Below are 23,795 nucleotides of genomic sequence, written 5' to 3'. Positions count from 1 at the left end.
TTCTTTTCGTATATGTATATACATATAAGTGTGTGTGTATGCCAAAAATAACTATCTTTTGGACTTGCTACAGGTTTTATATAATTTAAAGATTTTATTTATTTATTTATTTATTTGAGACAGAGAGAGAGAGAGAGAGAGAGAGAGAGCGCATGAGTAGGGGAGAGGGAAAAGCAAACTTCCTCTTGAGCAGGGAAGCCTGATATGGGGCTGGATCCCAGGACCCTGAGATCATGACTTGAGTCAAAGGCAAATGCTTAACCGGCTGAGCTACCCAGGTGCCCTGTGTTTATTTTTATAATTAAATATATTATTCTCTCATTTTGTTAGTATTTCTACCTAATTTGTGATTTAAAATCTCCTTTTCCGTCCAATAGCAAAAAAATCAATAGACAATTTTCTTCTTTATATTTAACTATTATGTTCATCTAGAATTAACTTTGTGAGTGAGAAAAGCATAACTTTTAAAATTTCATGTAATGATTTGTCTCATTTATGGCAAATTCAGATTTCACAAAATTTAGTTTACAATTTATTCAGCTTTACTTATCCAAAGGCTTGCAAATAGAAGGTTCTCCACTAATAAAAGTCTAAAATTTTACAGACATCTTTAAACTGAATCAGTACATGCACACAGAATACTTTTAAACAATTCTCTAAATATTCCATTAAAAGATAACTGAAAATACAAACCTAAGCACTCCTGAAAGAATGAAATATAAAGGACATAATTGATGTGAGTGATGTAAATTATAGTTGTTTTACAGTTTACTGAGATAATTATCTAAAGTCAATAATATCATTCAGATTTTTGTTTCCTTTATTCAAATCATAAATAATGAATCAGTTCATCTTTCCTCATAACCCTCAAAGCATGATCTTCTGGATTTAAAGGGAAAGATCAGTGACACCTGAGTGGCTCAATCAGTTAAGCATCTGACTCTTGATTTAGGCTCAGGTCATGATCTTAGGGTTCTGGGATGCAGCCCCACCATGGAATCCATGCTCAGCAGGGACTCTGCTTGAGGATTTTTTCCCTCCTTTCTCTCTCTCTCTCTCTCTCTGTCTCTCAAATAAATTTTAAAAATTAAATAAAAAAGAAGGCCATAGAAAAAAGATGTCTTGAAGGTTAAAAAAGTGAAATTGATATTTTTAGATAAAAGCCTTACCCTAGTATTGATAATTCGATTTTCTCTATCAATTGAATCATTTTGGGGTGAATATTTACCCTTATTCGGTACGCTTCTATAGCTGTAGCACACACAGGGTAGAGTCTATGGAGTTTGGTTTATAAACCACCTTCTTATTGTTTTCTGGAGTGTGCCAACACATTTTATAAATAATGATACTTGCTGAAACTCCTCTCTGACCTGGAAAGCATCCAAGAGTTATACCACATAAAAGATTGTTCTCTGTTCAAGCAAAATAAATCCTAAGATTTGTGCCACTACTGTTTTATACAGAGAAATGGCAGCAGAAAATTCAAGAACTAGTTCTGTAGCAGGTAGGCAATATCCAACATGCCCGTAGGAGGTGTGAACCAGTTCAGAACTGCTACTCTGTTTTGGAAGGAGCTGCTCTTATCAGAGTAAGGTTTTTGTGGGGGTTTTTCTGTCTGCAGAATGTTTATCGTTAATTCTCTTGATGTGGGGCTAAGGAAATCAGCAAGTTGGAGTCTTATTTTAGGTATTTCCACGCTCTTATTTGCCTTTTTTTTTAATTCAATTTTTATTCTATTAAATAAGGACTTCTATAGTTTAAAAACTAAAATAGTCCTCTAAACAGTAACCGCCTGCTATCAATACCTGATCTCTAGAGGTAGACACCCTTAATTATTTAAAGGGATTTTTGGTTGTTGTGTAGTCACATATTTCTCAATCAAATATGTAACTATTTCTGGGTGTTTTGGTTTTAAGTGTCAGCTACCTGCTTCCTACTCACATATTCACATACATATTATTGCTTCTCTCTCTTTGGCACAAATATAATTATGATCATTTTAAAATGTGTTGATAATCATTTTTAAGTTATAAAGAAATTATAATATGTACATTTTATTCACAGCTGCAGCACATCATGTAATTAAAATATAATTACAGCTTGACTGTTTCAACTTTTCATTTCCAGTAATTGCCTTTTAAAAAATTTAGCTTTCTAAATGCTTAATGAATTAGGGAGTGTCTAAAGGAATCAATACAAAATACTCTCAAGTTCTCCTTCACAGCTGAAATTTCTCAATTTGACTGAATAGCACTTGGAGTATTTTTAAGTAATTTAACTTATTTTTTTCTTGAAGACTATCCCTCTGGATAGCTTCAAGAATCACTCACTGTCCCACCATGTATGGACAGTATTCTGATTTCTGTCACTCAGAATTAGTTTTGCTCTGAGCTCAGAGTAGAAGGGTTTAAAGATCTCACCATTTAGTATTCATACTTCTATGTAACACTCCTGTTTTCATTAGGTTCCTCAACCCAAACTGGTGTCTATGTGGATGGACATCTCCAGAGAGTTAGTTTCCAGTGTTTGGCTAATGCATAGCGAGGGCAGATGTCCAGATACCTTGTCAGTGTTGGAGTCTCTAAGGGTACAGGGGCTTTTTAAAAATTTTCAACCAAGCCTTCTGCATTCCTTATTCTTTGTGTTGTTTCCATAACACCTCAGACCATTTATTGTGTCCCCACCTCAGGCTTTGATGCCAGCCTCTTCCACTCACATGGCTATTGCCTGTTTGCTTTCCAGTTTCCAAAATTACTTTGCACTCACATTCTCTCTGTTCTTGAGAATTAATAGGTTAAAATCTTTCCTTTAAGACTGAGGAGGAACTGAGATAAAGAATGTGACCAATTGATCATTTTGAATTACAAGTGTCAAGGACATTATTTTCTCTTCTATGATTATTGCTAATGTATTATTTTTTCTTGTTAATTTTATAATAGCTTTGGTGAGGATGGGGGTGGCTCAGAGGGACTTATGGATTTACCATAACTATTCTGATAGTATATACTTGCTCTAATTGATAGTATAGTCTTAGTCTAATTTTTTAGTAGGATATAATTGACATTTAACATCATCTAAGTCCAAGGTATATGACATGAGTTGATATTTGTATATATTGCAGATTGATCATCAACATAAGCCTAGTTAAGGTCCAACATTACACATAAATTTATTTTCCTTGTGGCAAAACTTAAGATTTACTCTCCTAGCAACTTTCAGATATTTAGCACAGCATTTTTAACTGTACTCACCATGCTGTATGTAACCTTCCCATGACTTACTTATTCTGTTATCTGAAAGGTTGTATGTTTTGATCCCCTTTACCCATTTCATCCTCCACCCACTCCCTGCCTCTGTTCTTCTATATCTGTGAGCTTTGGATTTGGAGAATTTGGGGAGGGGTTCTTTTCTTTTTCACACATAAATGAGATCACATGGTCTTTGTCTTTCTCTGACTTATTTCGCTAAGCATAATACCCTCAAGGTCTATGTATGTTGTTGCAGATGGCAATATTTCTTGGCTGAATAACATCACACTGTCTGTGTGTACACGTGTGTGTGTGTGTGTGTGTGTGTGTGTACCACAATTTGTTTACCCATTCATCTGTCAGTGGGCACTTAGGTTGTTTCTGTGTTTTGGCTACTGTATATAATGCTATAGTGAACATGAAGGTGCATATATCTTTGCTAATTAGCATTTTTATTTCCTTCACAGAAGTGCCCAGAAGTGGAATTGCTGGATTATATGGGGGGTTTTAGTTTTAATTTTTGGAGGAAACTCCTTTCTGTTTTCCACAGTAGCTGTACCAAATCACATTCCCACCCACAGTGCAAGAGTTCCCTTTCCAAAACGTCTTTGCCAACACTTGTTTCTTATCTCTTTTAAAAATAGCATGTTTAGGGCAGCCCTGGTGGCGCAGTGGTTCGGCGCCGCCTGCAGCCTGGGGTGTGATCCTGGAGACCTGGGATCGAGTCCCACATCGGGCTCCCTGCATGGAGCCTGCTTCTCCCTCTGCCTGTGTCTCTGCCTCTCTCTCTCTGTGTCTATGAATAAATAAATAAAATCTTTAAAAAAGGAACAAGAATGTGGAAGATTTGCTCCATAATCTAAATCTGCTCCGTAATAATTTAAATAAATAAATAAATAAATAAATAAATAAATAAATAAATAAATAAAATAAAAATAGCATGTTTCGGGGTGTCTGGGTGGCTCAGGTGGTTAGGCGTCTGCCTTTGGCTCAGGTCATGGTCTCAGTGTCCTGGGATCAAGCCCCACATCGAGGCTCCCTGCTGAGGAGGGAGCCTGCTTCTCCCTTTCCTCCCTACTTGTGCTCTCTTGGTTGCTTGCTATGTCTATCTCTCTCTCTCTCAAATGAATAAATAAAATATTTGAAAAAAATAAAAATAGCCATTCTAACAGGTGTGAGGTTCTCATTTTTGATCACTGTATAATTCATGTTACTTAACATAGTGCCTATTGAACATAGAATAAAATATATTTTCTTTTTTCTTTCAATTCTAAAGTATGAATCAGAAGTAAAGATGTGAGAATATTGTACATTCAAAAATAATATTTACAAGTAGTTGCCATAATATTTGCAAGCCAAATATTACAAGGATTAGATGACCTTAACTTACTGTTTACCATATGCTAGGCCTTGAGTTTACCCTTGAAATGCAGTACATGGGTGAGATAGATGTTCTCAGTTTTGCAAGTGAAAAAACTGAGAATCAGAATGGTATTCAACCTTTTGTTCAAAGTTATATAGGTAATAAATAGTAGAGCTGAGAGTACAGACTCAAGTATATTTTATAATTTTTTTAAAGTAATGCTTTTTTCCCTGAAATATGCTTTCTTCCTTACCTGATCTCTATCAAAAAAAGGGTTTCATAATCTGGAATGTAGGAAGATCTTTTTCCAGATATGGGGTAGTAAAAGCTGTATTACTTTAGGCCAATGTTAGTTTCATTAGCTATTGGACATGGTTCTGCAACAGAGTTAAACATAATTTTTTTACTTCCCTTCCATTATTGCATATGTGCAACTTACTTCTGGTATTTGCCATTTGGTTTACAAGTAATGAAAAAAAGAATGGAGAACTGGAATTAATAAATTGCAAGTAAAATCTTGTCTTTAACAGAGAGAAGGAGAAAAGGATCATCAAGTGCGTTTGGCAGTTGGAAATGGTGTACGGAGTGATGTATGGAGGGAATTTTTGGACAGATTTGGAAATATTAAGATGTGTGAGCTTTATGGAGCTACTGAAGGAAACATTTGTTTTATGAATCACACTGGGAAAATAGGATCCATTGGGAGAACAAATTTCTTTTACAAAGTAAGTATAGTATTTTCTTTACAAAGGAAATATTGAGGTTGGTTTACCTCTCTTCTAGACTTCCTGCTTGTAAATTATTGTAAATATTATTGCTTTTCTTTTCTCTTTTTTTTTCTTTTATTTAGAAATGTTGAGAACTTCTATAAAGTCATGGCTCTAGGTGAACCATAGCTTTAAAAAACCTCAAGTATCTCCCATGTGTTCCTTTATAATGCAGGGATAATGATACCCAAGTCTTTTGTTCTGTTTTCAAATTTAATGATATAATGTGTAAATAGCAAGCAAAGTTTCTGATACATATTAATTTGACTCTTTCCATTTTTCCTGCATATTTTCAGTCCCATGTTTCTGCTTATACTTCATTTTTATATCATTCAAAAATTATGTATAGGCTTCTAATAAATCAAGATACCATTAAAATCTCAAAGCTACCCCCCAAAATCACTTACCTGGGAGTAAAAGACTTCCAACTGATAGCATCCATAGAATCCAAAAGATTGCACAGAAGTCTAGAACTCCTTTGGAGAAAAGTGAAAGTGAAAAATAAAAGTGAAGGTAAAGAAAATATTCTCTAAATTTATATAGGAAAATGTTTATAACCTCAAGTGGAAATTAAAAACTCCAGAATCATAGTAAAATATTCTGTTATAGTTCTTTCAGTATTTGATAGAACACACAAAAGAAGATCTTCAATGATAGAGAATATGTACTAAACAAATTATTTGAACTAATGAACATATATAGGATACTGCATCTAAAAACTGCAGAATATCCATTCTTTTCAAGCAGTTATGAAGCATTCACAAAGATTACTGGGCCACTTAGGGAATTCCAGCAAATTTCAGAGGATTGAATATGGATTGTGTTCTCCATCAGCAGTTTAATTAAGATAGAAATGAAATTGTAAACGACAGGTAGGTCATCTCCTATATATTTGAAAATAAAACATTTGTAAGTTTCCATGAGTCAACAAAAAATCATAATTGAAAATAAAAAATTATTTGAGACAGGGTGCCTGGGTAGCACAGTCAGTTGATTCTTGACTTTGGTTTAGGTCATGATCTTGGGGTGTGGGATGGAACCCCACGTTAAGCTCCATGCTTTGTGAAAAGTCTACTTGTCCCTCTCCCTCCCTCTCTGTTCCACCCTCCCCACTCTACCCCCTTGCTCATGCTCGTGCTCATGCTCTCTCTCTCTCAAATGAATAAAAATAAAAATAATAATTTGAACTGAGTCAAAATGAAATGTTCTATTTCAAAACTTTTGGATCTACATAAGAATGGATGAAAATTGGGGATCCCTGGGTGGCTCAGTGGTTTGGTGCCTGCCTTCAGCCCAGGGCGTGATCCTGGAGTCCCGGGATCAAGTTCCATGTCAGGCTCCTTGCATGGGGCCTGCTTCTCCCTCTGCCTGTGTTTCTGCCTTTCTCTCTCTCTCTCTCTCATGAATAAATGAATAAAATCTTAAAAAAAAAAAAGAATGGTTGAAAATTTATGAGCCCTATATCCATTTCTGGGGTTAAATTAAAAAGTAACTGAAATAAACTCAAAGAAAAAGAAGGAAGTAATTAAGAACATAAATTAAAGAAATACAAAATAAACATTTAGTGAGGAGTATCAGAAAAGATAAACACATAGTTTTTTAAAAGTAAAGAAATAGACTCAAAGCTGGTATAAGTTGCTCTGATGTTTAGCACCTAGAGAAGATGCAAACTATTTTTATAATACACTCTTTGGGATTTTGAGGGTCTTATTGACATCTCAGAAATCCATCTGCATTCCAAAAAGTAATTTTGGGAAAGTAAGTGCTGATATTACTGAGCTTTACGTTCCTTACAGATAATTTTCTCAATTTGTTGCACTGGTTGAATTAAAACTTTGGTATTCATATTAAAACTCCTTAGTGAAGCTGAGTCATTCCCGAGTAATCATCCAACAGGAGGAGCACAATGAAAAAGATTTGTATTTAACATTACTGGCTTGACTTCATTATAATTTTATAATATCTTAAATTCCCTGTCAGACTGTGATACTGTCAATAAAGCAGGAAGTCATGATTGTCTCCAATCTATTTGGAAAACTTCTGATTTTCAACTTATTTTAGTATTTTTTTTTCAGCTTGGAAATGAAAAAAAAATGTTCCTAGCATCATATGAATTCTACTCTATCTTTCAATACATGCATGTATTGTTTTGTTACATAGCAGGTCATCAGAAAAATTTGGGCCAATAACTTTTTTCATAGTCATGTGGGGAAATTTGATAAGTCTGTCTCTCAAAAATGTAAACCTAATGGAAGCTTCCACTTACTGTTTCAGAGGCAAATTAGCATCTAAACAGAGATAAGATATTAATAGAGAAGGAAAAAGATGAGGCATCAACACAGAGTTCCTGCATCCCAGATGTCCTTTTTGTGTGCTGTACTTACATTTAAATGCATACAGCTGAAGGGATATGTATGTGTGCTATAATATGACACACCCAGAGAAAACACTGTAAACAATTTGGTGACTGCATTTGAGAGACAAACCCAAGTAACAGTTACAGACTGGCTTCTCCTTTTCTACCCTCGGGAACGATATAATTGGGAGGGAACAAACAGGAAATCCCTAGAGGAAATAAAACTTGAAAAAAAAAAGTCTTAATAAAAGCTACCTGAAAAAAATATAGATTCACAACAAAATTATAAGCCCTCTAAAATGACCAAGGAATGTTTAGAAAAATAGTTTCCCATAGGTCCAAAAATTGCAATAATATTCTCTTTAAAAATAAGAGTTCAAAAGAAAGTACAAGGGAAATATAAATCAACAAATGGGGTTGGAAAGTAGATAGACTCAGTTCAAGGGAAAAAAATAAGGAAGAATGAAAGTATCACAGAGACAAATATATTACAGGCTGTAAATATTGTTAGGGAGCAAGATGGAGGAGATTAAGGAGTCACACAAACCCAATAAAAAGAATAAAAAAAATAAGAATATAAAATAAATTAGAAAGATAGATTTTGAAAACACAGGCAATCATCTGATACCTGCTAATTGGTGTTCCTGCAGGGAAAAAAATCAAAAAGAAAAAAAGTATCTGAAACATGATAGAGAAAAACTTCCTTAAATTAAAGACTTGAATCTTTAGCAAAAGAGCACACTGTGTTCCAGAAAAAAAAAATTAATATAGAATGACCATCAGAAAGATATATGCTGGTGAAATTACTGAACATAAATTAAAGAACCTTAAGGAGAAAACAAAAGTTGCACAAAGTGTAGGGTGCAGATGGGAATCATTTCAGGCATCTCTCAAAACAAGAACAAAACACTCAATGCCAGAAAAAAAAGGAAGGAAGGTATTCACCTAAGAATTTTACTTCTGACTCAGTTTTTCTTTGAGTAAAAAGACAGAAGAGGTGTCCTCAAAAGTTTGAGAAATCAGAGAAGATAATACTCATGTATTTATAAGAATGCAATACTTCTTTATAAAATTCACTCAGTGAAGCTGTCCAATCAACCTGAAAATAAAGCAGAATTTAGAAATAAAGGAATCGCCTTCAGTTAAAAGTTTTGATTGAGTCCATTTAAATACAGAAGATTGAACAGCTCCAAATTATGTTTATAGATGGGATGGAAGTATTAATCCTGAAAAATATAAAAATAATTACAGCACTAACAAAGATGGGAATTGGGTAGGAGGAGAGGAGGAAATAGAAGTGCTAATTTTTTCATCTTTCATAGTAAGTCCTTAAGTACAATGTAAATAAAAGGATTTAATAAAAGGCTCCTTCACATTTCTATAAACTTTTTTATTATCTTAAAAGTAGGCATTTTTTTATGGACCAGGAAATTTAGCCAGCTGTGAAGTTAGGCAATAATGCACACAAGACCACCCTCACGTCTGACAGCATTTGCCACATTTGAAGTCCTACAACCCACCATGGGTTCTGTAATTCGCTAAGGGCTCAAAAAACTCACCGAAAGCTATTATGCTCATAATTACTATTTATTACATCTAAAAGATGTAGATTAAAATCAGATGGAGGGAGAAGCAATAGGGCAGAATCAGGAGGGCACCAAATACAAGGCTTTTTAGGTGTCCTTACGTATGGTGTCAGGATGGCATTACTCTCCTGGAACTGACATGTGACAATGTACATGGAGTACTGCTAGCAAGGGAAGCTCACCAGCCTCAGTGTCCAGTCTTCTTTGCAGCTCCATTATTTGAATCTAGTTGGCTGCTTGTGTGGTTGACCTCTATCTCAAATACCTCAAGGGGTCAAGCTGGGAGTCTCCACCCTACGTCACATTATTTGGATGGCTCAGAGACACTAAATCTAAATCCTATGGTTACTATCTGGATGCCAAAAGCCCTTAGGCTAACACGTATACTCCTGTTGGCCATAACACTGCAGAGGCATAGAGATTATCTCCCAGAAACTGAGAGTGAAAGCCAGACCTCTGGTTAAACTGGAGTGAAGGTTAAATTCTTGACTCCACAAGGAACTGATCTCTTCTGTGCTTAAGAAACCTAACTTCAGTTCCATTTTCTTTTGTTAAACTCAAGGAAATTTAAATTGACTGCATTTCTTAAAATGGTGTGGTTTCATTTTTCATATATAATTTTATTAATCTATTTCCTACCTTTCTCTCTACCAATTTAAACACATTTGTAATGATGCTTGTCAAATGCATTCCTTTATATAGTCTATTAAAAGTCTTCAATATGCCTGAACACGGTGTTCACTGAACACAGTGAACACAACAGACATAGATTCCTGCTTATGTACAGTTTATAGTCTGTTGGGGAAGACAGAAAACAAACCACATAATATAATAAACATTCCATACTCATAAGTGCTGAAGAGACAAATTAAACAGGAAAAGAAGATTGTGTGCATGTGTGTGTGCATGTGTGTGTGCATGCTGGAAGGGATTTTTGCAGTTTTAGAGAGGGTAGCCAGAAAGGGCACTCTGAGAATGATATTTAGGGAAAGACTTGAAGGAAATAAAAGAATGAGTCATGAGACTATCTGATGTTCAAAATGGAATGAATAGAGGTGCCTGGGTGGTTCAGTTGGTTGAGACTCCCAACTCTTGGTTTTGGCTCAGGTCATGATCTCAGGGTTGTGGCATTGAGCCCCACATAGGGCTCCACGCTCAGCAGGGAGTCTTCTTGAGATTCTCTCTCTCCCTCTCCCTCTGCACCTCCCCCTCACTCTCCCTCTCTCTAAAATAAATAAATAAATAAATAAATGAATGAATGAATGAATAAATAAATGAATGAATGAATCTTTTAAAAAAATGGAATGAATAGCCAGTACAAAGGCCCTCAGATGGTTACATGCCTGCTGTGTTTGAGGGACAGCAGTGAGACCACAGTAGTTATAGGGAGGTGAGCAAAGACTACAAACAAAAGACTGTTACTGTTTTAGCTTTAATGGGATCACTTTGGCTCTATTGAGACTATATTACACCATGTTAATGCCAGTTTATTTTTGGTTGAATTTGGAGAAATTATAAATTTTCTTCATATTTTTGTATTTTGCTTGTTTTTTTTAACACCGTTCACTCTGTGAACCATTCAGAACTATGTTGTTGCATGACAATATATTCTAAGTATTCATAATAACCCAACTCTGTGTAATATTATATACATTATTATATGTATTTATGTATATAAATAGATATATATGCCTTATAGATATGCATGCATAGTCAATATTATGTATATATAATAGATTTATGATTTATGTGTGTTTGTGTGTTTGTGCTTTTCTAGGGTCTTCTGTTTAAGAAAGCAGAGAAACCAACCTTTCCTGATGGTGATAGAGAAATGAGCCTCTATTGTGTAGTTCGAAGCAATGTATATAATGTTGAGGGGAAACTGAATTGCAATCATTGTACCCAGGGCTCTAGTTTAAGCTCTACCACTTTTTGAGTTTTGAATTTTGACAAGTCACATTCCTCTGAATTAACAGAGAATAATTTTTGTGTTCTCTTTCCAACTTCTAAATTTATAAATGTGAATATACAAAAGCATACAGGTAGTATATGGGCTGTGTCTGAGTCACATAGGTGTGGATTGCACAGTGCTGGGGATTCATTTCCCTAGTCAATTATGAATGGGGCTCCCTGCAGCTCTGCTCTGGATCCAGATACATACCTATGCATGCACATATACATTTAGGGGATATAAAAGTGGGGATCATTTTTTTATCTGTGTTATGATGATACAGCCATTTTTGTAATCTTGTGGGATCTCTTGAAGGCAAGAAAAAAATAGAAGTCCCTCTGGCTGAACTTTACTACTCAGACCCTGACTAGGTCTAGAAGATGCTGTGATATATTGAAATTCCATTTGTATCATAAAATTACCCAATTTGTGACCTGCAAGACCCCTGTATGTGATAAGAGGCACACTGAAGGGTGATTTGGTATATATTAAACCTCACCCATGAATGCAGTTGACAAATTAATATAAAAGAAATAACACTAACGCTGATATCATTAGTTGCTGAGCAAATTTTTCAAAATAGAAAACGTGTTACAACAGGAGATGGATAATAAACAGGGTTCTCTTCTTGTTTGACTGAAATGATAAATGTCGTTCTGGAACTTCTGGAACCTTTCTTTTTACCAGTCATTAGGCAAGTGGCCAGAAAGCTATTATCCCAATTACAAAGACCAACAAGATGCAAGTTTGCATGTTAATATAGAATCACAATATATTTTGTTTTGCTACCTCTCCCATTGGCCCACATCTTAGATGGCACAATTGCCACCTCGTAGAGTGTGTTGGTAATTAAATTAATACTGCTCTTAGGCCAATAGCAGCATCTGGCCTATAGTAGATGCTCAATCAACATCAGTTGCTGTCATTTATATTTTAATTCAAATAATGAATTGTGATTCTAATTACATGCTGATTTTGCTGAGATTAAAAACCAGGGATGTTTGTGTCTAGTCTTTGATGATAAATAATACTGCATTTATCTCACTAACTTTATTCATCTTCTCCCACATCTTTGTTCTATATTTATTCATTTCGTCCTTCCTCCTCTTTTGTCTTTCTCCCTTCTATGTGTCCTCCTTTATTATTTTTTCTGAATTTTAGATTACTATTTTCTAGTTCACCTTAATGAGATTGCTTATTTAATTGATCAGGGAAACCTCAGTTTTCTTACACATGAAATGAAGGGGTTGAGTTGAACCCATCGGCAGTTTTTCATCCCAGGGTCATCCTTTAATGGATAGGTGAATCTGCATGACATGGTAATGCGGACATTGCAGGAGCAGGGTAGCTGGACACATTTAGGGACAAGGAGAGATGGGGGACAATTAGCTTGTTTCCCAATCTGATGAGCATGTTCTAATGAATTTGCTATCTCACAGCACACCAGTGCCCAGAAGTACTGACTGTTAATTTAGGGACATGAAGGTGAAAGGCCTGGGCAAAAGCTGAAAGTCAAGTAGGCATCCGATGCCTTTTCAAAGGATCATAAATTAAAAATAGGTAATAAAGTCCTTGTATTCATGTAGTTGACATCATTTCAAGGAATTTTTTAAATGTTATTTATTTATTTATTAGAGACAGAGAGAGTGCATGAGCAGAGGGACAGAAAGAGAGGAGAAAGGGAATCCTAAATAGGTTCCATGCTCAGCGTGGAGCCCATTGTGGGGCTGGATCTGATGACCCTGGGATCATGACCTGAGCCTAAACCAAAATTCAGTCGCTTAACCAGCTGAGTCACCCAGGTGCCCCTCGAGGGATATTTTTTAATAATTGCAAAAAGTAGAAGGCAAGAAGTGTTCCTCTTCCCTAGAGTTAATAGAGAAGGTAATTGAGAGCAAGGATGCTTAGAACCACTCATTCAAGAATAATATTAATGTTTTGCTAAGGTAATGTGCAACAAAAAAATGAAATGAAAGTAAATGCTGGGATACAAGTGCTGTTCACTAAAGCCTTCAGTTTTGATTTTCAAATACATACTTAATTTGTTATCAGTAAAGTTTACTTGTTTTCATAAATCTGCCTCCTAATTCCTTATTTCAATTGTCTGAGCATATACTCTACTACCAGTAGATGTCAGTGCACAAATATTTTGTTGCTTTTGTTTTTATTGTTTGTTTTATTTTGCTTTTGCAGCTTCTTTTCACTTTTGACTTGATAAAGTATGATTTTCAAAAAGATGAACCCATCAGAAATGAACAGGGCTGGTGTATTCATGTGAGAAAAGGTAAGATTCTTGCATTTGACCATGTCTCTTCAGGCAAAAGTTTCTGAATTTCTATTCAATTACTACTGAATATAGAAAAGAAAGAATGAGACACCTAACTCTGGGAAACGAACAAGGGGTGGTAGAAAGGGAGGTGGGTGGGGGGTTGTGGTGACTGGGTGACGGGCACCGAGGGAAGGAAGCACTTGACGAGATGAGCACTGGGTGTTATGCTATATGTTGGCAAATCGAACTCCAATAAAAATATATATACAAAAAAAAAAGAAAAGAAAAGAAAGAATGGCTATTACTGATATGTAATGGAATTTATTTGGAATTTCAATGCAGGTAGAATAGTTTCATTGTCGATAATAGGAGCCCCAAGTGGGTCACTTGGATGGTGAGTTACTGATGTTTAAAACAGATTACTACGGTGTCCTGTTTTTCCTAAATCCACTACCTCTAGTTGTAACAATGGCGCTAATGTCCTCTATCACCAAGATATAATATGAAAAAGAATGCCTTAGCTGTCATTCTAGGTATAGTAGAAAGTCAGGCAGGCTTAGATTTGTATCTGGGCTCTCACCCTTTAGAAACTGCAACTTTGGGCAGGCCATTCAAGCTGAGTCTCATTTTCTTCATATGTAGAGATGACAATATTTATTTTGTCAGGTTATTGTTGACAATGAAATGAAGTGTTATATGCAGAGCTCTATGGAGAGCCTGGTGTCTGGCTTGCTTGCTATACACCCTTCTCTTTTCTACCAAGGTAGACTTTCTGATAGTTTTTGGTTAGACTCTTAGCTTGCTGCTGCATATAATCAGTCTAGAAATATGAATGTAGATATGTGCATTTGGAATTGTTTAGAGACTCACTCTGAATAAGTCAGGCCAACATTACTTTTTGCTGTCTTCAAAATATGCTTAGACTACATTTCAGAGATGAATTCATTTAAATCTTTTCTTCAAATGTGGAGATAATGGTTACAAACCTGGTTTGTTTGTGTGTTCTGGTAGTTGGAAGCTTAGAAAGAAGATAGGGCTTATCTGTTAAAAAATAAATTTCTTTGTCCTCTAAATTTCAAGCCTAAGGGCATTTATCACATATTTTTCCCTAATTCAACTCTATAAACTGTGTCCAAGAGAAAAGCTATTTCTAAAAAGATTTTAAAGAACTTTAATTATATACACTTTTCTAGTGTGTTTTTTATTTTATTTTGTTTAAGATTTTATTTTTTGAAGTAATCTCGGCACCTAATATGGGTCTTGAACTCACAACCCCACGATCAAGAGTTGCATGCTCTACTGACTGAGCCAGCCATGCCTCCATAGTGTGTTTTATTTATTACACTCAAGTTAATATCTGACATTGGAACTACAATCTCAGAACTGCTTTTACAAACTCAGGGTTTCTAAAAAAAGCAGATTGTCCCAGTTCCAGGTGGTTCAATTAAGCAGCCAACTCTTGATTTTGACTCAGATCATGATCTCAGGATCCTGGGATCAAACCCCACATGTAGGGCACCACACTCAGCGGGAAGTCTGCTTGAGTATTCTCTCTGTCTCTCCTTCTGCCCCTCCCCTGACTTGTGCTCCTGCATGCGTACTCTCTGTCTCTCATATAAATAAATCATTTTTTAAAAAAAGGCAGATTGTCCCCAAACATTTGCTTTAATGTTTTGCAATTCTCATTATGAATTACTCAATATTTTTTCCACTAATGATATTGTGTCTTGCATACATTTGCCTAGAACAAATAGATAAGAAACACTGTGATCTTTTTAAGCATTTGCAATAATTAGGGAAGAAATTGTCAACTTGTGTCTTGAAGAAGAAAAACAAAGAACATAAATTTTAAGGGAAACATGAGAGACTTGGAAATTTCTGAAATAGAGGGAATGTAGCCTGAAGGGCATATGTGTTGGAGTCAGATGAACCTGGTTTAAAAACACCTATCTCAGGAATACCTGGGGGGCTCAATCAGTTACACCTCTGAGTCTTGATCTCAGCATGGAGTCTGAGCCTTTATTTTTTATTTTTATTTTTTAAAAGATTTTATTTATTTATTCATTTATTTATTTATGAGAGACACAGAGAGAGAGGCAGAGACATAGGCAGAGGGAGAAGCAGGCTCCATGCAGGAAGCCCAATGCAGGACTCGATCCCGGGACCCTGGGATCATGACCTGGGCTGAAAGCAGACACTCAACAACTGAGCCATCCAGGTGCCCCAAGCCTGAGCCTATAAAACAACAACAACAAAACCCTTCTCCAACATTTGGCAACTGTATAACATTGAGCAAATTACTATCTCTTTCTTGGTTTCTTTACCTGTAAAATGAAGATAGTATGAGGGCATGTGTTATAGATTTGGGATAAGGATCAGAAGGGATACATAAATATTAAGTGCTCAAAATAGTGACTGCTACCCAGAAAGTGTTCAGGAAGTGTAACAATGGCGAGGATGATGATAACGATGAAGGTGTCAGTAATGACAGTGACAACGATGAGCTTCTGCAGTAGCAGAGCAGACTTGGCTTCACCAGAGGCAACTGTATCTTTGGAAGCCAGGATGTTCAGAAGGAGCGGGAACAGTGAGCTTTGAATATTGTTAAAATAACATAAATAGCTTTATAGCATGCTGGAATTAACCCCATCTCATTAATCACTTGGCTATTGCCTCTCTTCACAGGGGGGGAAGCAAGTCAGCAATTACCTTGGAATGTTCTAAGGCAGTGATTGCTGCTTCTCTGTGTCTTCCACCCTTCTCTTGGAAGTAGATTTTTACCTTGCAACTTGCTGGCCAAATTCTGAATAATTAGAGTAAATCTGATCTAAAAAAATTTTTTTAAAGACCTTATCCATCTATTCATGAGAGACACACAGAGAGAAAGGCAGAGACATAGGCAGAGGGAGAAGCAGGCTCCATGCAGGGAGCCAGATGCGGGACTTGATCCTAGGACCCCGGGATCACAACCAGAGTCAAAGGCAGATGCCCAACCACTGAGCCACACAAGCATCCCCTGATCTAAAATTTTTCTCCAGGGATCCCTGGGTGGCGCAGCGGTTTGGCGCCTGCCTTTGGCCCAGGGTGCGATCCTGGAGACCCAGGATCGAGTCCCACGTCGGGCTCCCGGTGCATGGAGCCTGCTTCTCCCTCTGCCTGTGTCTCTGCCTCTCTCTCTCTCTCTCTCTCTCTATCATAAATAAATTAAAAAATTAAAAAAATAAATAAATAAAATAAAGTTTTTCTCCAGATAATGTGTCTACAAATAAGTAATATGAGTAACTCTCATGCCTCATCTCTCGCTGGTTGTGGATTTCCACAGTACTCCATAGGAATAAAACATTTTCTTAAGCTTCTAATAACTTCTAGATCAGAGATAATATTGCATAGAAACCTTGCTGCAAAATCATAGACTTGAATTTGAGTTCTAGGTCCATTCCTTTCCATCTGTTGGTCTCCGGTAACTTATTTCACCCTTCTGAGTCCTGGATCCTTCTCTGTGAAATAGGGATTTTCATTATCAATTTCAAAGGATTTCTGTGAAGAATCAATAGGATGACAGTTGTAAGGGGCTCATGGGGCTTGCTACATAGTAAAGGCCCAATAAATACTGCTACTATCATAATTTTATTAAGATTTTTATTATGGTTATTTATTTAGTTGTCATTATTCAGTGTTGAAATCTATGTAACTTAAAAGAAAAGTAGCCTTTGATCTATCCACCCAGGATGTAAAATAAATGTAATATACCTTGTTTACCCTTGCTTTCTTTTTGTTAGTTTTTCCAAAGTATTTTGTGTTTGTGGCAGTCTATGAAATGGTGTGCTGGATGCAGGCACCCAGAGTGAATATCAAATATAATAAAAACAAGTTAAGGGGAAGGTAAGCAACACTGGTTGTGTTGGTCAGATATAATCTGAATACATGCATGCTATGTGTACTAATAGTTTTAATCAAATCACTGAAAAATACCTTTCTCTCCCAGGAGAACCTGGGCTTCTCATTTCTCGAGTGAATGAGAAAAATCCCTTCTTTGGTTACGCCGGGAGTAAGAAGCACACAGAAAAGAAACTACTTTGTGATGTTTTTAAGAAGGGAGATGTTTACTTTAACACAGGAGACTTAATGGTACAAGATGAGGAGAATTTCCTTTATTTTTGGGACCGTATTGGAGACACTTTCAGGTATGAAATTGCATCGAGTGTACTGCTTCTGTGATTTTTTTTTTAAGATTGTATTTATTTATTCATGAGAGACACACAGAGAGAGAGAGACAGAGACACAGGCAGAGGGAGAAGCAGGGAGCCTGACATGGGACTCGATCCCGGGTCTCCAGGATCACACCGTGGGCTGCAGGCGGCGCTGAACCGCTGCGCCACCGCGGCTGCCCAACAGAGCATCTTTCTTTGCACTGGCCAAGTGAAAGGCGATTACTATATTCTCTCCCTGTGTCTGTTTTGACCTTCTTCTGTGATTTTGAACCATGCTCCAAGCAAGGCTTGGTGGAAACAGTATAGACCACTTGGTCTTTACCTTCAGGGCAGACAGAGTGCTTTCATCTCAGTAATGTCTCCCCATTTAAAAATTCATTGGCTGTTTCTAGATTGAAATCTAAGTTACATTTTGATGTCGATTTTTATCATTATTTAAATAAATCACTGTAGAATATAAAATAAGTAGACAGATGTGATGTCTAAATGGCAGAGTTGAAACAGAAGCCAGTGTGGTCAAGTATGGTCTAATTTTTGACCAAATGATAAAAACAATGAAAGAGCAAAAGTTTCCTTTTTTTACATTTTCCTTCTTAATTCCTTAAGATTATTTTAGGCTTATGAAATTATTTTGTTTTACTACTCAATGACTATTGAATAGTGGAGGACATACAGGAGACATTCAAAAATGTTTGAATGAATAAGTGAATCATATTTCCTACTTCCTCACTTTCTTGTACCAACTTCTGTGCTCACTTTATATAAAATTATTTTGATCGAAGTAACATATTCAATACATAATTCAAATACATTAAATGAGCCAAAGGGGTTAATCCCTAGAAATTAAAAAGGGTCAGTACATTGAGAGACAACTATAGATTTCCTTTCATTTTTTTCTCTATCATTAGAGGTAGGCAATGTTTTGTAACTAACTGTTACTAGAATTCAAAGTGGTGGGAGGAGCACTGGGTGTCATACTATATGTTGGCAAATTGAACTTCAATAAAAAAATATATTAAACAAAATTAAAAATAAAGAGGGAGCTATCATTACTTTCTTTTTATGACATATTATAGGAAAACATAGTAACCAGTTTATACCAATGAATCACAGATAAAGTAATTTTAACTAAAACAGCAATTCTGATTCTGTTGACTCATCAACAAGTGCTTCCTTACCTTAGAAAGGCCTTTCATTTCAAAACTGCCATTATTTTTGGTTACTAGGTGCTTGCACAGAACCAAATGCAGGGCGCTAAAATGGAAACTGGGTACTGCTTCTTCAAATATAGGTGCAGTGATCTAGAACTTGTTTTTCATTTAGGTGGAAAGGAGAAAATGTTGCCACCACAGAGGTTGCTGATGTTATTGGGATGTTGGATTTCATACAAGAAACAAACGTCTACGGGGTGGCAGTGTCAGGTATGAATATATTTCATGTTTGGGAAGAATTATCAGAGTAGAATGTGCCACTTTTCTTTACTTCTGCAATGATCTTACTAATTCAACATTTCTTTTTTTATATACTAAAATGAATATCTTAGGGTGCCTGGATGGCTTAGTTGATTAAGCATCTGCCTTCTGCTCAGTTCATGATCTCAAGGTTCTGGGATGGAGCCCACAATGGGCTTGCACACTGTCCTGTTCTCTGTCTTTCTCTCTCTCTCTCTCTCTCTCTCTCTCTCTCACACACACACACACACACACACACACACACACACACTGTCTCTGTCTCTCAAATATATAAATAAAATCTTTAAAAAAATAAAATAAAATAAATATCTTAGTTTTTTTTTTTTTTTTTTTTTAGCAAGTAATGCCCTAGACCAGGCTAACAAATGCCATGTTCACATTAGGTATCAACTTAATTTTAATGGATGTGAGTATTTTTAAGTAAAGCTTGAACATTTTGGTAACTTGACTCACTGATTGAAAATAGTTCTAGCTTTTCAATAGTCTGCTCTTGTTCTCTTTATGACTAGAGTTTATGCATGCCATTAAATGAGAACATGTTCTAGTTTAAATGTTTAATAACACTGACTTGTAGTTAAGTTGAATCTTTTCCAAAAATAATTTTAAAACCTTTTTGACTTCATTTACCTTTGTAAATATGCATTTGAGGATTGTCTCACGATGGTGAGAATGGTAAAGAATAGTAACCAAATTGAAACTATAAGATAGCTGTTTTCCTTTGCTGTTTTGTTTTGTTTTGATAAATGACAATATTTTCCAATTAATGTTTGTGGATGCAGGGGACACATGGGGTGAGAGTGTTTAAATGGGGGAGGAGAGGAAGGGGATGTTTCCTCTAATAGACCTTGGGTGCTTTCATTTCTGATCCCTGGAAAAATCCATAGGTGGCATGATGAGCACCATGGTGGAATTTGATATGGAAATACCAGTCTGGTTTTAAAATTTAAAAACAATATTGCCTTTTATTTTTTACATTGACCCTTGACATGAATATTTGTCTGAAATGTAGTCACCTTTAAATAAATGTTTCCTTTTAATATTTTACATTAATGGTGGTAGAATGAAAACTAAGGGTTATTTATGGTGTTTTCTAGTCCATCTATTCCATTTGTGTAGTGTCAACAATTAAGAATAGACTCTACCCTCCCCTGTTCCTAACTTGTTTCTGGGGAGTCAGTCAAGTGCTCAGAGAAGGACCCACTTGTGTCTGCTACTGTTGCATTGTTATTGCTGTGATAGAATTAATGTCTCCGTTTGCAACAATTAGTATGTAATTAACAGGATCATTTTAAAAATCACCTAGTACTTGTAAAATTAATGCTCTTTCAAACTTTTTTTCAGATTATGAAGGAAAAGCAGGAATGGCTTCTATTATTTTAAAACAAAATAAGTCTTTAGACTTGGAGAAGGTTTACGAACAAGTTGTAACATTTCTACCAGCTTATGCCTGCCCACGATTTTTAAGAATTCAGGTAAGTTTAGTGTTTGAATTTCTAAAATTCAGGTAATTTTACTTAACTAAAGATTCAACTTAACTACAAGCCCAGGAATCCAGGTTTAATCACAAAATAATATTTTATCTTTTAGATAATATGTGTGTTTTATTTGTATTAGAAAATCTCAACAACAATGAAAAGCATTGGGATGCTAATTTATGCCATATTTGAAGCCTAATTATAGAAGGGAACTTGATGAAATGCTAGGGAGTCTTTGTCTTTATCCTAATTATAGAATTGCTTTCTTCCTCGTCACTCAAGACCTCAGAGATGCTGGCAAGCTGAAACTACATTTTACACAAGCCTTGTGATGACACTTGATGCTCTGTGCCTAAAATTACATTCCACCAAGCTGACATGAAGGTGTCCGCGGGGTGTGTGCAAAAACTAAAGGCAAATGGCATTTTTTTTAAGATTTTATTTATTTACTCATGAAAGACACAGACAGAGAGACGGAGACATAGGCAGAGGGAAAAAGCAGGCTCCCTGTAGGGAGCCTGATGTGGGACTCAATCCCAGGACCCCAGGATCATGCCCTGAGCCAAAGGCAGACACTCCATCACTGAACCACCTAGGTAACCCAAAGCAAATGGCTTTAAGCAATTCTGCTTTTAATTTTTATCTTCATTCTGTCCAATCTCCCTCTGCATCTTTATACTTTTAGGGAATTCTGATTTATTTATTTTGAGAGGTAGGTACTCTCTTGTTAGGTTACTAGAATAAAGTACAGTAAAAAGAAAAGTTTACTCAGCTACTGGATAAATTTGCCTGGATGGCTCAGCAGTTAAGCACCTGCCTTCGGCTCAGGGCGTGATCCTGAAGTCCCAGGATCGAGTCCCACTTTGGGCTCCCTGCATGGAGCCTGCTTCTCCCTCTGCCTGTGTCTCTGCCTGTGTCTCTGCCTCTCTCTCTCTCTGTCTCTCATGAATAAATAAATAAAATCGTCAAAAAAAATTTGCTTGCTCATTTATTCACCCATCTATGTATTTAATATTGTGTACACAAAGCTAGTACTTATCTCTTAACATCTGATTACATAGGACTTTTCTGGATACATTCATCACATCACTGTTAGATGCCTAGTGGATCAATCGATGGCATCATATTCATCCTTAAAGCATTTGCCGAGCAATCTTCATGGCCATGTCACCGCTTGGCCAATGGGACACATCATCTGAACTGTCATAAACACAGATTTCATTTACATAATTTTTTATTTTTAAGAGCTTTTGTATACATTGAATCAGATTGTTTTCATAACAATCCTCTGAAATATGAAAGGTAAGCAGAAGTATGAAGCAGAATTAATCCATTTTCCCATTGAAATTTTTATTGAGATCATGGTAATCATGCTATTGTAAGAAATAATACAGAGAGATCCTCTGTGTAGCCATTACTTGATTTCCTCCAGTGGTGACATTTTCCAAGACTATTATAACCAGGACATTGATGTTGATATAATCTTTTTTTTTTAATTTTTATTTATTTTATGATAGTCACACAGAGAGAGAGAGAGAGAGAGAGGCAGAGACACAGGCAGAGGGAGAAGCAGGCTCCATGCACCAGGAGCCCGACGTGGGATTCGATCTGGAGTCTCCAGATCGCGCCCTGGGCCAAAGGCAGGCGCCAAACCGCTGCGCCACCCAGGGATCCCGATGTTGATATAATCTATCCATCTTATTAAATTTCCTGCTTTACTTCTGTGTGTGTGTGTGTGTGTGTGTGTGTGTGTGTGTGTGTGTATTAAGGTCTATACACTTTTATCACCTGTGTTGTTGCTTCATTCATCAATGCCTGCAGTCAAGATATGAACAATTCTGGCAGCTCAAGGATTTCTTTTTTTTTTTTTTTTTTTTACTATGGCTTTAGAGTATATTACCTTGCCCACAATATTGCCATATATTTTTAAAAGATTTTATTTATTTATTCATGAGAGAGAGAGAGAGAGAGAGGCAGAGACACAGGCAGAGGGAGAAGCAGGCTCCATGCAGGGAGTCTGACATGGGACTCGATCCCAGGTCTCCAGGATCACGCCCTGGGCTGAAGGCGGCGCTAAACCGCTGAGCCACCCGGGCTGCCCAGCACAGGATGTTTCCTTTTAATAACCACACCCAGTTACCTCTTCCTACCCTAGAAATAATATAGTTTAATGAAGTAGACAGTTGATAGTTTAAATAATATCTTCAATGATTTTCCCCTAGGGCAACTTAAAATTCACTTTAATTAAGCAGAAGAAATACTTTGGCATAGAACTACTCTAAAAACCTAAATCAATCTTATACAAACTCAGAAAATACTTTAGCATCATTAAACAACTAAAGAACTAGAGCTGTGGCTGTTATATTTATTATACTATTTGCTATAATTAGCACAATGCATGATACTTGGCAGTCACAATGTTTAATAAATGATATAATAAGCAGTCCAAAAGTTTAAGTCACTTCTGACAAAATGAATTAAGCAACTATCTTATCAAAATCCATTTAGCACAAATTTTAAAAAAAGATTTTTTTGCCAATGAATTTACAAAAATGGTTTTTTTTGTTTTTTTGGTTTTTTTTTGTTTTTTTTTTCAAAAAAATGTTTTTTAAGATGTATTTATTTATTCCAGTGGAGGAGAGCAGCAAAGGGAGAGGACGAGAGAGAATCCTCAAGCAGACTCCCCACTGGGCTCAGAGTCCAACACAGGGTTCCATCCCAGCACCCTGGGATTGTGACCTGAGCCAAAATCAAGAGTCACATGCTTAACTGACAGAGCCACTCAGGTGCCTTAAATTTACTAAAAAAAAATTTAATGTGGCATTACTCAGTATGAGTAGGATGAGGTAACTTGATCCTTTCATTCTGCTAGTGGAAACAAACTGTTATAACCTCTCTAGAAAACAGTTTGGTAAGTAAATAATTAGGCTCTTAGAATTTACATATATTTTGACTTAGTAATTCCATTTCAGAAATGTATCCTTAGAAAGTAATCAAAGCTGAACAAATGCTATATATAAAGATGTTCTACAGAGCATTGTGTATAGCAGTAAAAATTTTTGATATTCTTTATTAGTTAGAATAAGAATATTGTTAA

The 23,795-nt window shown here is 36.1% G+C and overlaps 1 protein-coding gene across 1 annotated transcript in view; it reads left to right on the top strand.

Annotated features, from left to right (window-relative positions):
- SLC27A6 (solute carrier family 27 member 6) overlaps window positions 1-23,795 on the top strand; it is a 68,645-nt gene that overhangs the window by 42,622 nt on the left and 2,228 nt on the right. Inside the window, exons 5-9 of the mRNA XM_055302228.1 lie at window positions 5,142-5,336; window positions 13,465-13,555; window positions 17,526-17,724; window positions 19,075-19,172; window positions 20,565-20,695. Coding sequence (XP_055158203.1) covers window positions 5,142-5,336; window positions 13,465-13,555; window positions 17,526-17,724; window positions 19,075-19,172; window positions 20,565-20,695 — 714 coding nt within the window. The remainder of the gene's footprint in view (window positions 1-5,141; window positions 5,337-13,464; window positions 13,556-17,525; window positions 17,725-19,074; window positions 19,173-20,564; window positions 20,696-23,795) is intronic.

The sequence above is a fragment of the Nyctereutes procyonoides genome, unplaced genomic scaffold (assembly GCF_905146905.1).
Source record: "Nyctereutes procyonoides isolate TBG_1078 unplaced genomic scaffold, NYPRO_anot_genome, whole genome shotgun sequence".
Classification (NCBI taxonomy): Eukaryota; Metazoa; Chordata; class Mammalia; order Carnivora; family Canidae; genus Nyctereutes; species Nyctereutes procyonoides.
This window is presented reverse-complemented; position numbering and strand designations above follow the sequence as displayed.